The sequence below is a fragment of the Diabrotica virgifera genome, chromosome 7, assembly GCF_917563875.1.
Source record: "Diabrotica virgifera virgifera chromosome 7, PGI_DIABVI_V3a".
NCBI lineage: Eukaryota > Metazoa > Arthropoda > Insecta > Coleoptera > Chrysomelidae > Diabrotica > Diabrotica virgifera.
Window position 1 is genome coordinate 231715376 of NC_065449.1, and position 14640 is coordinate 231730015.

The window sequence follows — 14640 nt, forward strand, 5'->3', positions numbered from 1 at the left end:
AAATTTTCCTGAGTCTTTGCTATATGTATTTATTATTGCCTGCTATCTCCATTTTCTCTAGATCATCTTTGACAGCATTTTTCCACTTTTTCTTTTACTAAGTTCTTTTATAGCTCTTCTTCTAACTGACCTTTCTCAAAACACATTGTTTATAAGCTATCTCTACTCCATATCACATGTTCTGTCCATCTTAGTCTATTGCCTTTATATATCTCATATAAGTTGTAAGTGTTTTTGATCTTTGTAATTATAAAAAATTCTCTTAAAATATTGTTCTTTATAGGAAGTATTCTTCTTTATAGGAAGCTCTGAAGATTGCAAGTAACATGCTGAACGTACTTAGCTGATTTTAATACAAATTTACACACTATCAAGTTTTTTGAGAATATATACCTGTTGCTGATTTGACCTATTCTTTATATATCTCATTATAGTCCTGTCGCCAGGGGGAATACAATTCAGATGGACTTACCCAAGTTTTTTTTATGTATTTTGACCCGTAGAACACGAATTTTTTGGGTAACAGTTGATCCGGATGTCGATAAGATTGTTATAAACAAAGAACTTGAGGAATTACATAACAGCGATTTTTCGCAAAACTAAACATTTTTTTTGTATTTTTTGGGCGATTCTCAGCAAAAAATGGTCTTACAAGTTTTTTCGAAGGATGCACAGTTTTCGAGATAAACGCGGTTGAACTTTCAAAAAATCGAAAAAGTGCAATTTTTGAACCCGAATAACTTTTGATTAAAAAATAAAATAGCAATTCTGCTTACAGCATTTGAAAGTTCAAGTCAAATTCTATCGGTTTTGATTATTTGCATTGCTAAAAATTAAGTTTTTATTTGTTAAACAAAGCTATAAACACATAGTGTTTCCCGTGCCCAATGGATGCGTTTTAATGTACGTAATCTACGTAGAAATTGTATGTATGCGCGCCTACTCGTTCGATTTCAAATGAGAAATGCATTGAAAACATCATTCAATCACTATGTGTTTATAGCTTTGTTTAAAAATAAAAAAAAATAATTTTTAGCAATGAAAATAATCAAATTCGATAGAATTTGAATTGAACTTTCAAATGCGGTAAGCAGAATTGATATTTTATTTTTCAATCAAAAGTTATTCGGGTTCAAAAATTGCAATTTTTCGATTTTTTGAAAGTTGAACCGCGTTTATGTCGAAAACTATGCATCCTACGAAAAAACTTGTAAAAACATTTTTTGCTCAGAATGGTCCAAAAAATACAAAAAAATGTTTTGTTTTGCGAAAAATCGCTGTAATGTGATTCCTCAAGTTCTTTGTTTATAACAATCTTATCGACATCCGGATCGACTGTTACCCAAAAAATTCGTGTTCTACGGATCAAAATACATAAAAAAAGTCCATCTGAATTAAGGAGGCCGCTGTACCCCCACTGGCGACAGGACTATTAGACTTTCATGATTGAAAACTTTTCATAACATAAGGACTTTGCACTATCAGATATATTCCCTTTAGAGATTTTTTTATGCTGAAACTGGATTGAAAGCTTTCTAGTATCCATACAACTATTTAAGACAGCTAGTTCAAGAACACTTTGAGCATATTTAGAAAAAATAAGTTTAAAATTGGTAGGAAAAGATTGGTGGAAATGCTGTGTTGCAAATACTTATTGTTCCATTATATGCGGTGTATCCCAACAAAAATTTGTACCCTCTTAAAACTCAGCAAAATGAATGTTTTTAGTTAAATTTTGTTATGTATTAAAAGTTAGCTGAAAAACTTAAAAATCAACAAAATATAATCAAATTTATCTATTTTTTAGCTATTTGCAACGAGGAGTAGTCGAGAGACTGGAAGTAGTGAATAAAAAATGGGTACGAGTTAAACTTTTACCTGGAAATACTGTTGAGGGAGCGGTAAGTAATAAAAGTTCACCATAAAAAAATGTTTTCCCTTTCTTGAATCTGTTTAATGTAATTAAGATATTAATCCAAATTTTTCATTACTTAAAGGTATTATGGATTTAAATTTAAAGTTATTAAAGCCTGGGTAAATGAAAACAATGACCAAAGTAGAGAAATGAGGACATACATTGAAATTGCACGACAAGCATTTATAAAAATGAAAAAAATACTTGTTAATCGAGACCTTCCTCTGGAGCTGAGAATAAGAGCTACGTGTTCTCGACTTTGTTGTATGGAATGGAAAGCTGGACACTTAAAGTAGACAATATAAAGAAGTTGAAAGCATTTGAGATGTGGTGTTATAGAAGGATTTTGAAAATACCATGGATCCAACAAGTTACAAACGTATAAGTGTTAAGAAGGCTACAAAAGGATTGCGAGGTCATAAAGAACATCAAAGCAAGAAAGCTGGATTATTTAGACCACATTATCAGAGGTGCGAAATATGAGATATTAATTGCTCATAATGCAAGGTAACAAGGTTAAAAGATCCGTAAAAGGAAGACAAAGAATTTCCTTGTTGAGAAACCTAAGAGAGTGGTTTAGATGCAGCTCAGTAGATCTTTTCAGAGCAGCCGCCAATGAGGTACGGATAGTTGTGATGATAGCCAACCTCTTATAGGAGAAATAACTACAAGAAGTAGAAGAAGGTTATATTATTTTGTTTTAGTTAATAATAGAAATGTACATATTATACAGGGTGTAACAAAAATACAGGTGATAAATTTAATCGCATATTCTGGGACCAAAAATAGGTCGATTGAACCTAACTTACCTTAGTATAAATATGCACATAAAAAAAGTTACAGCCCTTTGAAGTTACAAAATGAAAATCGATTTTGTCCAATATATCGAAAATTTCTAGAGATTTTTTATTGAAAATAGACATGTGGTATTTTTATGGCAGGAGCAACTTACAAAAAAATTATAGTAAACTTTTGACACCTCATAAAAATTTTATGGGGGTTTTGTTCCTTTAAACCCCCCCAAACTTTTGTGTACGTTCCAATTAAATTATTATTGTGGTACCATTAGTTAAACACAATGTTTTTAAAAGTTTTTTGCCTCTCAGTACTTTTTCGAAAAGTCAGTTTTTATTGAGATATTTTGAATATTAGTCAAATCCACCACATATTTGTATATGGTTAAGTACGATTATGGAGACTTGGTAATCGTATGAAAATTGATTTATAATTTACATTTTTAGGTATGTTTTGAACCATATTAAAAAGAAGCCACATCTTGATAAAAGGTGCCTTATCGAAAAAATACTAAGAGACAAAAAAGTTTTAGAAACATTGTGTTTAACTAATGGTACCGCAGTAATAGTTTAATTGAAACGTACACAAACATTTGGGGGATGTAAAGGAACAAAACCCCCATAAAATTTTTATGTAAACATATTAAAAAAGAAGCCGCAACTTGATAAAAACTGCCTTATCGAAAAAATACTAAGAGGCAAAAAAGTTTTAAAAACAGTGAGTTTAAGTAATGGTACCACAATAATAATTTAATTGGAACGTACACAAAAGTTTGGGGGGTTTAAGGGAACAAAACCCCCATAAAATTTTTATGGGATGCACAAATTTTACTATAATTTTTCTTTAAGATGTTCCTGTCATAAGAATGATACATGTCCATTTTCAATAAAAAATCTCTAATAGTTTTCGATGTATTGGAAAAAATCGATTTTCATTTTGTAACTTCAAAGGGCTATAACTTTTTTATGTGCACATTTGTATTAAGGTAAATTAGGTCCAATCGATCTATTTTTGGTCCCAGAATATGTGATTTAATTTATGACCTGTATTTTTGTTACGCCCTGTATATACTTGCAGTATAAAATTTGTAGAAATGGATACATATTTTATTTTTCTCGTAATTTCTAGGTGTTTATAAAAACGATTTTTTAATGATTTGTAGAATATAATATGGTTTAACATAGGCAGTGTAGATTCATTCGAAAGAAATCTAGAAAATGCACAAGTAGATTTGAACATGGAACCTGCAAACTTCATACCAGTTATATATAAAACAGAAATAGAAGCAGCAAGCCTTTCTGGTATGCTTCCTACTATACTTGTAATTGCTTTCCTAATTTACATGATGCGAAGATCCGCTGAAATGATGGGCGGCAAACGAGGCAAGAGAGGAGGAGGCTTGTTTGGGGGTGTGATGGAAAGCACTGCCAAGTTGATTAATTCCAGTGATATTGGTGTTAAATTTAAGTAAGTGTTTATTATAATTTTTTCAATTATTTGTATTACTATATGAAATCAATATGAGCTCAATATGAAACAAAAACACAGTACCTATGTCGAGGTGCAGAAAAAGCTACGAAAAAACTGGACCTGGACTAGGAAAAAAATAAAAGTTGTAAGGAATACATATTAGATTAGATTAGATTCGAGTAAAAAAGCAGTTAAGCTTATAAAAGAGAAACCTCTGGAAAAAGGTTCCAAAAGGGTCCGTTCTGAAGAGAACACCCCCGAAGGCCAACAGGTTGCAGTAATTATCAACACTAGTAGTGTTTTTCTACAACAGAAAGAGCTATGGAAAGAGCAATGTTAGGTATACGACTGTCAGATAAAAAGAGGAGCGACTGGGTAAGATCAAAAACAAAAGTCGAGGACATAACAACAAAAGTTGCCAAACTTAAATAGAGCTTTGCAGGCCACACTGTTAGACAAAAAGACCAACGTTGGAATGCCACGATACAACATTGGAGACCTTACCAAAGTAAACGACCGAGAGGAAGACCACAGATGAGATGGGTTGATGATATTAAAAGAGTAGCCGGAACGAATTGGAAATATGTTGCTCAGGATAGAGACCGATGGAAGGAGTTGGGAGAGGCCTATGTCCAAACGTGGACGATAGAAGGCTAAGAAGAGTGTTTTTCTTTCTAATTCTTATTCACACATGATACACGTGATATTGAAATTTATAAATTTAATATTTTTAGGGATGTAGCAGGATGTGAAGAAGCAAAAATAGAAATTATGGAATTTGTTAATTTCTTAAAAAATCCACAACAATATATTGATCTTGGTGCTAAAATTCCAAAAGGGGCAATGTTAACAGGTAAATAATGATCAACTTAAATCACTTAACCCCTTCGCTGCCGATCACGCACCAGCGCCTGATATGGTTACGTCAGTCAGGTGCCGTTCACGCGCCAGCGGTTACTTCAGTCAGGTGCCGTTCAACAAAATGCCGAGTTCCATCCTCGTCGATTGACAGCGAATGGGTTAATCTATTTATTCCTTGTATTCCTTGTATTCGTATGTATTCCTTACGTTATAGTGGCCGAATGTTTTCTGATATATAATTATCCGCTCTGAGCTCGTAGGTAGAGGGGATAACTAAAAATTCGCGAGCGCCAGTAGTGACAAGTCAGTGAACTTTAACTGGAAATTTGACGTTCTGCATTAAGAGTTGCACATAATTTTTACGAAGTGTCTCATTTAAAAGGCCGAAAGTTCCTTAGAATAAACAAAAAGTCTCTTTTGAACGAGATATTTAAAATTAAACATCACACTAAATTTTCTCATAGGTTTTCACCCCTGTAACTGATTAAAATAAACATAAATTTTCAGGGACTCTTAACCCTCGATAATAATGTAATCTTTCCTTCTGCGTTTAAATTTTTCAAATATACTTATTGGTTCTCTCAGGATTCGAAAAAAAAAAGGAATGCATTTAAAAAGAGTTGGTGCGAAATGTTACGTTTACGCTCTTAATTAATTATTTAAGTGCAATAAATGCATAATTTAATATTTAAGAAGTATTCGTATTATACTATAATTATATTAAATTATTATACTTTTTTGCAGAACAAATTTTTTCTAATATTATCGATCAACATAAACTTCAAAACGATAAGCAAAATCTTAAAAATAATCATAATGAATAATAAATTGTGTACTTGATTGATATTAACTATCGATTACAATCCAATTATTTCTTTACGTTGTAAATGTATTACACGATAAGAATTATAGACCTGGATCCCGCGTAAGAAAAAAAAGTTGATTAATAGCAAGCTGAAAATTTGTTAATAGCTTAACGGTGTCTAGTCGGACAAACATTGATGCACGGGAACACTGAAACAGGGGAAGTTTTAACGGTGGAGCATGATAAACGTGTCGTCCTGACAAGTTTATGATGGTGAAAAATAGCAAGTTGTTTTTAAGTTTATTCAATAGCCAACGTTATATAATATATGAAAAAATGTTTGTCCGACAAAAAGGTTGGGCATTTTAACGAGTCCGACACGTAGAACATGTCACATCACAGGAACTATGTTGGTGATGAATAGCAGTCTGATTTTTGCATGAGAGTTTAATGAAAGGTTAAAAAAGCAATTGGAAGTTCTGTCGGACAAAATGAATGGGAAATTTTCCTAGTCGGACATTCTAAACATGTAAGATATAGACAAAAATGTTGGTGATAAATAGCAAGCTAATTTTGATTTGTTTATGTACAAATTATATTTTGTAACGCAAAAAGTTATATGTCGGACAAAAAGTTTGGGCAAATCGAAGGAAACAAATAAAATACATTTTCTCACAATGACTTAGTCACATATTGATAAAGCTATTTTAGTTGTATATTATTATTTATATTCACATATTTGCATGTGCATATATATACATGCACACTCCAAAAACAGTGAGGTAAGTATCAATGCATGTATATATTGCAAAACAATTATTTTTTTGGGTTGAGTTTGTTCTAGATATTCTCAAAATGACAATAAAAAATGTCAAAGAACATATGAAAGCAATCTCTTAGGGTTTTCTAATTAGGCGCATCAGAAAGTACGGAAAATTTCCTACAAAAAACATTGTATACATTTTTTTCCATACTCAAATCTTAACCCTGTAAACGACATTGAAAAATGTGAAGAGTCTAAAACTTCGGTGCTTTTAAGAATAGACGTAAATATGACACATTATGCTTAGAAGTATGTGATTAGAAGGCTGCATTTGTCAGTGTGACACTTTGTGCTATACAAAGTAGTATTATTTGCCACGTGTGTTGGAAATTAAAATTTATATGGATTGTTTTTGTGTCTATTTTTGAGTGTCAACAGTTTAAATTTTGTCTCCAAATCAAAAGTGAAACCATTCAACGGAAAATTTTTGAGTAATTTTCGAACATTTTACAAAGTTAGTAAAATACTTGGTCATCAATTCAATGAGGTTCAGTTGCCAGATAATTGTGAAAGTTCTATTGAATTACGTATTTTTTATGGGAAATAAGCCACAATTTTATTAAAAAATGAATTTATTAACGTTTCGAAGCCCAAATCGGGTTTCGTTGTCAAAATACAAAATACTATTAAAATAAAACAAACATGTTGTTGCTAAGTAAAAAAATTCTTCTAATAATTTATTTAATCTGACTCATTTATATTGGCAATTCAGACGTATATTATACATTTTAATAAAATTGTGGCTTATTTCCCATAAAAAATACGTAATTATAAAAATGCCACAAGGAAATAGCTTCAGAACTTCTATTGAATATCATTCTTCGTGCTATAATGCTTTGCTTGATTGAAAATTGAATACCTAAATAAATTATTACTAAAATTGTATAACGTAATTTTTCTCAACTTTCTACAAATGAAATAATAATGTAATTAATATGTCACATGGCAAGAAATAATTTGCTGCCAAAATAAATCGATTAGTTTAAATTTGAAGTTACGATTGCAATTTATTATGAATTATTGTCAAAAGTGACAGTTTTTCTTAAATGGAAATGTATTTATAGACATAAGGGTAGACAGGGAATACAGTGCAAAAAGTCGATAGGTGGTCTATCTATCTCTTTTAACCAAGCGATCCCGCGCATGTGGCAGACAAAGATAGCTAGACCACTCAATCCATAATATAATTTGCCTGATCTACTATAAATGTATTACAGTGAGGTATCTAAATGATGTTGACATAAATCGAAAGATATCGATTGTAATTGATTGCAGGTACTTTTGACATAGAATAATCACCCCTTATTGAAATTTCAAAAATTATTTTTTTAAATTGTTCGACTACAAAATCTACCCCTTATTTTTTTCCGACAACAGTCATTCTTGGTAAGGAATAATTTATTTAATTAAATTTCGTCTTTGTCGGAAAGCTATTTATCACCAGCATTTTTGTCTATGTCTTACCTGTTTAGAATGTCCGACTACGAAAACTTCCCATTAATTTTGTCGGATAGAACTTCCAATTGCTTTTTTAACCTTTCATTAAACTCTCATGCAAAAATCAGACTGCTATTCATCACCAACATAATTCCTGTGATGTGACATGTTCTACGTGTCGGACTCGTTAAAATGCCCAACATTTTTGTCGGACAAACATTTTCGCATATATTACATAACGTTGGCTATTGAATAAACTTAAAAACAACTTGCTATTTTTCACAATCATAAACTTGCCAGGCCGACACGTTTATCATGCTCCACAGTTAAAACTTCCCCTGTTCCAGTGTTCCCGTGCATCAAAGTTTGTCCGACTAGACACCGTTAAGCTATTAACAAATTTTCAGCTTGCTATTAATCAACTTTTCTTTCTTACGCGGGATCCAGGTCTATTAAATAATACGTTTGAAACAATTATTATTTGACAACGTGGAATGACGCATGTTGTCGTAGGAATGGAGACACTTCTGTTGTATGTAGGCATATGAATTTATTAAAATTCTTAAAATTTATCCACAAGGGAGTGCAAGTACAAAACGTTTTCGGTCAAACTGACTTTCATCAGTGTAAACATCCAGTGTACAAGTAATTGTAACTAGCCACTTCAATAGGTGTAAAAACCTCTAAATTACATTATTGTTACATTCTATATTAAAAAGTAGTCGACATAAAGTCGATGTCTTAAGATTTTAAAGATCACATGTGAATGTATTTCATCCTTGCGCGAAAATTGCAAATAGGCAATTTTCGAGCAAGGATGAAATACATTCACATGTGATCTTTAAAATCTTAAGAGATCGACTTTATGTCGACCACTTTTTAATATAGAATATAACAATAATGTAATTTAGAGGTTTTTACACCTATTGAAGTGGCTAGTTACAATTACTTGTACACTGGACGTTTACACTGATGATGGTCAGTTTCACCGAAAACGTTTTGTACTTCCACTCCCTTGTGGATAAATTTTAAGAATTTTAATAAATTCATATGCCTACATACAACAGAAGTGTTTACTTCATTCCACGTTGTTATATTGAAGGTATACAGCCAACTACAGGGTTTACCCTTTTTAAAGTTTTAATTATTATTTGCTCTTCTCCTTTCCTCTTTAAATTCCCGGCCGAAACAAATCATCCGATAGATGGCGATACCAGCCATACCAGCGAAATTCACAGAAGATAGGCAACACTTCTCTTTCCAGCGAAATTTCCAACGAAAGTTGTACTAGTAATCCGCTAAGTAGGTGGCGATACCAGCGAAGCTCAGGGCGTATACAAATCTTTTCTTTGTAATATTAAAATTGTATTTTTTAGGTCCTCCTGGAACTGGTAAAACACTTCTAGCAAAAGCAACAGCTGGTGAAGCCAATGTGCCGTTTATCACTGTCTCCGGATCTGAATTTTTAGAAATGTTTGTCGGTGTTGGTCCCTCTAGAGTAAGAGATCTCTTCTCAATGGCCAGAAAACATGCCCCTTGCATCCTATTTATAGATGAAATAGATGCCGTTGGCAGAAAACGTGGCGGAAGAAGTAAGTATACTATACAGTAAGCTATACAGTATACTTTTGCTTGTTATGTCCTACATATACCAGGTTCTCTTCTTGGTTGCCCATATAGTTTTTGTTTTTGCAGAAATGTTTCACAGTCATCATCATCACGTAGCGCTACAACCCTGGGTGGGTCCTGGCTGACTGTACAACTTTCTTCCAATTTGTTCGGTCTTCCATCAACCTAGGGTCAAAGGGGATGTTCATTTTCCGGAGATCTGCTTGGATGTTATCTCTCCATCGCATTCTGGGACGTCCGAGTGGTCTTTTGCCTGTAGGAATCTCCTCCCATACCAGTCTTACAAGTCTCTCGTTATTAAGTTTGTGCACGTGGCCTGCCCATCTTAGTCGCTGTGATTTAATTTCTTGGACAATATCGGTGTCATTGTAGAGTTCTTTTAGTTCGAAGTTGGTTCTGATCCTATACTGGTTTGTGTTAATGTCGTGGTGAGGTCCGAAAATTTTTCTAAGTATTTTTCGTTCAAAACGTCTGAGCTTTTCTTCGTTTGATTTGGTCATGGTCCACGTTTCGCAACCATACGTTAGTACAGGTCTGACGATGGATTTATAGATTTTGATCTTGGAACTTCTTGTAAGATTTTTTGATTTTATAAGCTTATCCAGTGCGAATAGACAGCGATTTGCTGATTGGATTCTGTCTTTTATTTCTTCAGTAACATTGTTTTCAGCTGTGATTACGGCCCCCAGATACTTAAAACGTTGTACTCTTTCGAAATTGAAGGTGTTGACCGTCACATTTTGTACTATCCTGTTTCTTCGTGTCGTTCTATTTATACACATATATTTCGTCTTCTCTTCATTAATCCTCAGCCCTACTTCGCTTTTTGCTCCTTCCACCGTGTTGAAAATGGCTTTTGTGGATAGGATGGAGTCTCCAACGAGATCAATGTCATCTGCGTATGCTGGTAATAACTTGGGACCTTGAACCGATAGCAGTTCTGTTTTTATTTCGGCCGACCTCATGTTTCACAGTCTCTGATTCCTGATCGCAGAGCCGTAGTTAAATTGGCCATTGTAAATTCATGTTCTCTAGTAAGTTCTCAGTTTATTCCTGCTATTATTAGTTCCTCTGTTGTTTTTGTACATGGTCCACAATGAAGATTTTTACTTGTGTTTGTTTTGGGATTCTATCCTATCACTCATGACTTTCTCGGATCCAGATCTCTAGAGCCCTTCGAACTGCCACCTTTTGTGCTTCCAGAAACATAGCTTTTCCATTTGGTTCGTCGATTCTCTTTTAGCAGGTTGATCTGTTGTTTTTAGTCGCTTTCGATGACCTAATGCCCTGGTAATAGGACAAGCTCAACCTTGTTTCGGTTTCCCAGTTTATTGAGTTCTCCGACGCAGTCACACACCAGTCTAGATGTCACTTCCAGATGTGCATGTGTCTTTAGTGCCGCTTGACTGTCTGCATATATGGATTTGCTCTTATTCAAGAGGTCTCATTATTTCTTCTTGCACATTGCAGCATCGCATAAATCTCTACTCGGAAGGCGGTGCAATTCCTCCCCAAGCAAAGCTTTCGCAAACACTTCTGGGTCATATTCCTGTCCCCACACCCTCTCCAGTTTTTATCCCCCTGTATACCAGATCTTCCCCTTTGTCTCCATACATCCCCTTTCGGGAATAAATACCTGGTATAAATTCTTAGAATTGCATCATTTTGTCAAGTGATCTGATTCTAAAGTGTCTAAAAATGTACAAGAACGAAAAATAAATAAAACAAATATTCTGTACAAAATGTTACATTATTTATTTATTTGTTTTTGGTAAGGTTTCGGAGGCCATTCGGAACAGGAAAACACCTTGAACCAGCTTCTAGTAGAAATGGATGGATTCAACACTACTACGAATGTTGTAGTACTTGCAGCCACCAACAGAGTAGACATTTTAGATAAAGCCTTACTTAGACCTGGTAGATTCGATAGGCAAATATTTGTACCAGCTCCAGATATCAAAGGCAGAGCTAGTATTTTTAAAGTACATTTAGGTAAGTGTATTTTTGAGTTACAAGATTTTAACCTTAAAATAACTTTTAAGGGGAGGTATGTTTTGAAAATTTAAAATTTTTTTATTATTTTAAATGAAAGAACATAACTTCAAGAATATTTTCTGAAAATTTTAGCTTGATCGAAGCAAAATTACCGGTAATATAGCATGTTGAATATCCCTACCTTCGACTCTTCTTTGCAGCAGCTTGGCGCCAGCCCTCTTGAGCGTAGTGAGAAACGTTTAAGAGCTGTTTCTCTTTTCTTTTGTAAATTACTCCGCGATTCAAAAATATCTTCCGGTGTGCATCACCTTACGACATAACAGACAAAATGAAATTGAAAATAAAAGTGGGCAAAACTTTAAACGCGTTTTTCTCAAAACTGCTGTTTTTAAAGGCGGTGGACCTTACGACATAACAGACAAAATGAAATTGAAAATAAAAGTGGTCAAAACTTTAAACGCGTTTTTCTCAAAACTGCTGTTTTTAAAGGCAGTGGACATCGTAACTCAAAAACTACTTGACCGAACCACCTGAAATTTTGCATAGATTTTCTTTTAACATTTCTTGATGTAAAAGTTGATATTTTAAAACGTTTTTATATACTTGGCTTGGTCGGTGTCACGGTCTCCGCAAATTTTGTAATCCATTTTAAAAATTGTTCTAGGCTACGTAGGTACCTGAAATTTTCAGAATAGCTTTGAACTAGCTAACAATGCAATATTTAACTGCTATTATACAGGGTGATTGATTAGTGGGGTAAAGCTCCGTAGATCCGTTATAGTAATGGATAGCAAAGTTAATAACAAAAATTGTAGCCAACTTGGAGCTTCACATTACAAAATTAGTTAAAATGTTACAGGGTGTTCGATAACATAGTGGCAGATCAAACTTATGTTTTTTTTTTAATTTAACACCCTGTATTTTATTTTATATTCGAAATCTTCTTAACTTCTCCATTACAAAAATATAAGGGTTTGGTATGTTATACAGGGTATTTGCAAAGTTATAACAAATTTTATATGAAAATCGTAACAAGTTCAACTCCCTGTATAAATAAAAATAAGCACAACGGCAATGGTTTATTGATGTAATATTTTTTTATTTACTGTAAAAATTTTCATAAATGATTGATAGTTCTAATTTTCTTTACATTGAATACAGGGTGAGTCAAAACGCAAGTACATTATTATTTTCTCAGTAATTTTAAATGAAACAGCCTGTATTTTATATCACTATCGAAAATTACTATTACCGTTCTTTAATTTTTATATAACATTCCCTATGTCTAAATTTATTAGTTTTTGAGATATTTTCATTTTTCAGAGCAAATTATTAATTAAGGATCCTTTCCAAACTTTAGGTAAGCCATGACTGAATTGTCTAAAACTGACAATTTACGATTACTGATTATCAATCTGTAATCAAAATTGGCTACCATTTTTGTTATTAACTTTTATTGCTATATATTACTGTAACGGGTCTACGGAGCTTTACCCCACTGATCAATCACCCTGAATGGATAAATCGATTTTTTTTTATTTCAAACTATTTTAAAAATGTGGCTAATGCAATGATATTTTAAAGTACGTTAAAAAATCGATATCTACAAATTAATGGTAGCTCAGTGGCATTAGACTGCAGATCGAGAGTTCCCTAGTTTGAACACGGCTGTTGCATATATTTTTTAGTTTTTTTAATAAATAATTAAAAGTTGATATACTTAAAATTCATATTTTATAAGTTAATTATTATATATAAATATTATAATATATACCATTTTAAACAACCGTGGTATTATAAAAAGTACTTTTTTATACTAGTGTAATTTTTGGAATTATAATTTTAACACTTAATACACCTACTAAAAATTCATATTTTATTCCTTCGAAACATGCTGTGTCCTGTATGTAACAAAACCATGTTATTATAAAAAGTACTTTTTTTATTATAGTGTAATTTTTAGAACGTTAAGCATTTTATATCGTCAAATTATTTTATATTCTCTCATATTTTTTTATAAAAGTGTAATTATTTTGTTTTATGCTTATTTTTTGTATAACAATAATAAATAATATTTCATAATATTATCAGAAACCAAATTAACGAAATTTGTTGTAAAAAAAATGAAAATCAACGTATTATGTTGATTTTCATTTTTTTTTTACGACAAATTTCGTTAATTTGGCTTCTGAGTGATACCGAAAAGGAAAAAATCGTTAAAACTAAAAAAAACTCTACAACGTTACCTCGAGTAACTAAGCTAGTATAAACTTTTTGATTTTTTTGTTTGACATAATCCAATGACGAGCCTAATGTCCACAAAATCCATTTTTTTGGAGGTGTCTGTAAAAAATTTGCCTCTGTTGGTTCATTTGTCAATATTTTATCTTGAAATTTTTTTTAATGTTTTTTGAATTGTACTGAATTTGATTATTTAATTTAAAAATAAAATAATGTTACCGTAGATTCAAAAAACAATTCACAAAAATGTGCTTGCAATGTCGATTTCAAACCATACCCTCCCCTTAACTATAATCATAGTCATATAATACCTAGACTGCGAGCTGCAATAAATTATTTCCCAGTGCGACAGAGAAAACTGTTGTAAGCAGGGTATGCATCTCTTTCTAATCGACGGCAGTGGGAAAGTCACGTGGTCGATAAAACCCGTCGATTAGAAGGAGATGCATACCCTCTTTATAACATTTTTCTCTGTCGCACTGGGGGAATAGTTTTAGATTGCAGTGTGCAGTCTAGGTATTATTTATGTATATGACTATAATCTTCGTTAAAAATTATAACCTTCAAATCACCTTTTACCTAACCTGAAAATTTTTATAAGATTAATAAATTTTCTGCAATTTCCCGAGTTATTCACATTAGACAGAATTGTTAATTTCAATTTTATTT

General features: G+C 32.5%; 1 protein-coding gene and 1 long non-coding RNA gene across 2 annotated transcripts in view; both read left to right on the plus strand.

Annotated features, from left to right (window-relative positions):
* LOC126887724 (uncharacterized) overlaps nucleotides 1-14640 on the plus strand; it is a 92575-nt gene that overhangs the window by 62742 nt on the left and 15193 nt on the right. The window lies entirely within an intron of this gene.
* Nucleotides 1-14640, plus strand: part of LOC114327264 (AFG3-like protein 2) — a 43181-nt gene that overhangs the window by 15315 nt on the left and 13226 nt on the right. Inside the window, exons 4-8 of the mRNA XM_028275811.2 lie at nucleotides 1808-1901; nucleotides 3873-4177; nucleotides 4915-5033; nucleotides 9483-9698; nucleotides 11512-11727. Coding sequence (XP_028131612.1) covers nucleotides 1808-1901; nucleotides 3873-4177; nucleotides 4915-5033; nucleotides 9483-9698; nucleotides 11512-11727 — 950 coding nt within the window. The remainder of the gene's footprint in view (nucleotides 1-1807; nucleotides 1902-3872; nucleotides 4178-4914; nucleotides 5034-9482; nucleotides 9699-11511; nucleotides 11728-14640) is intronic.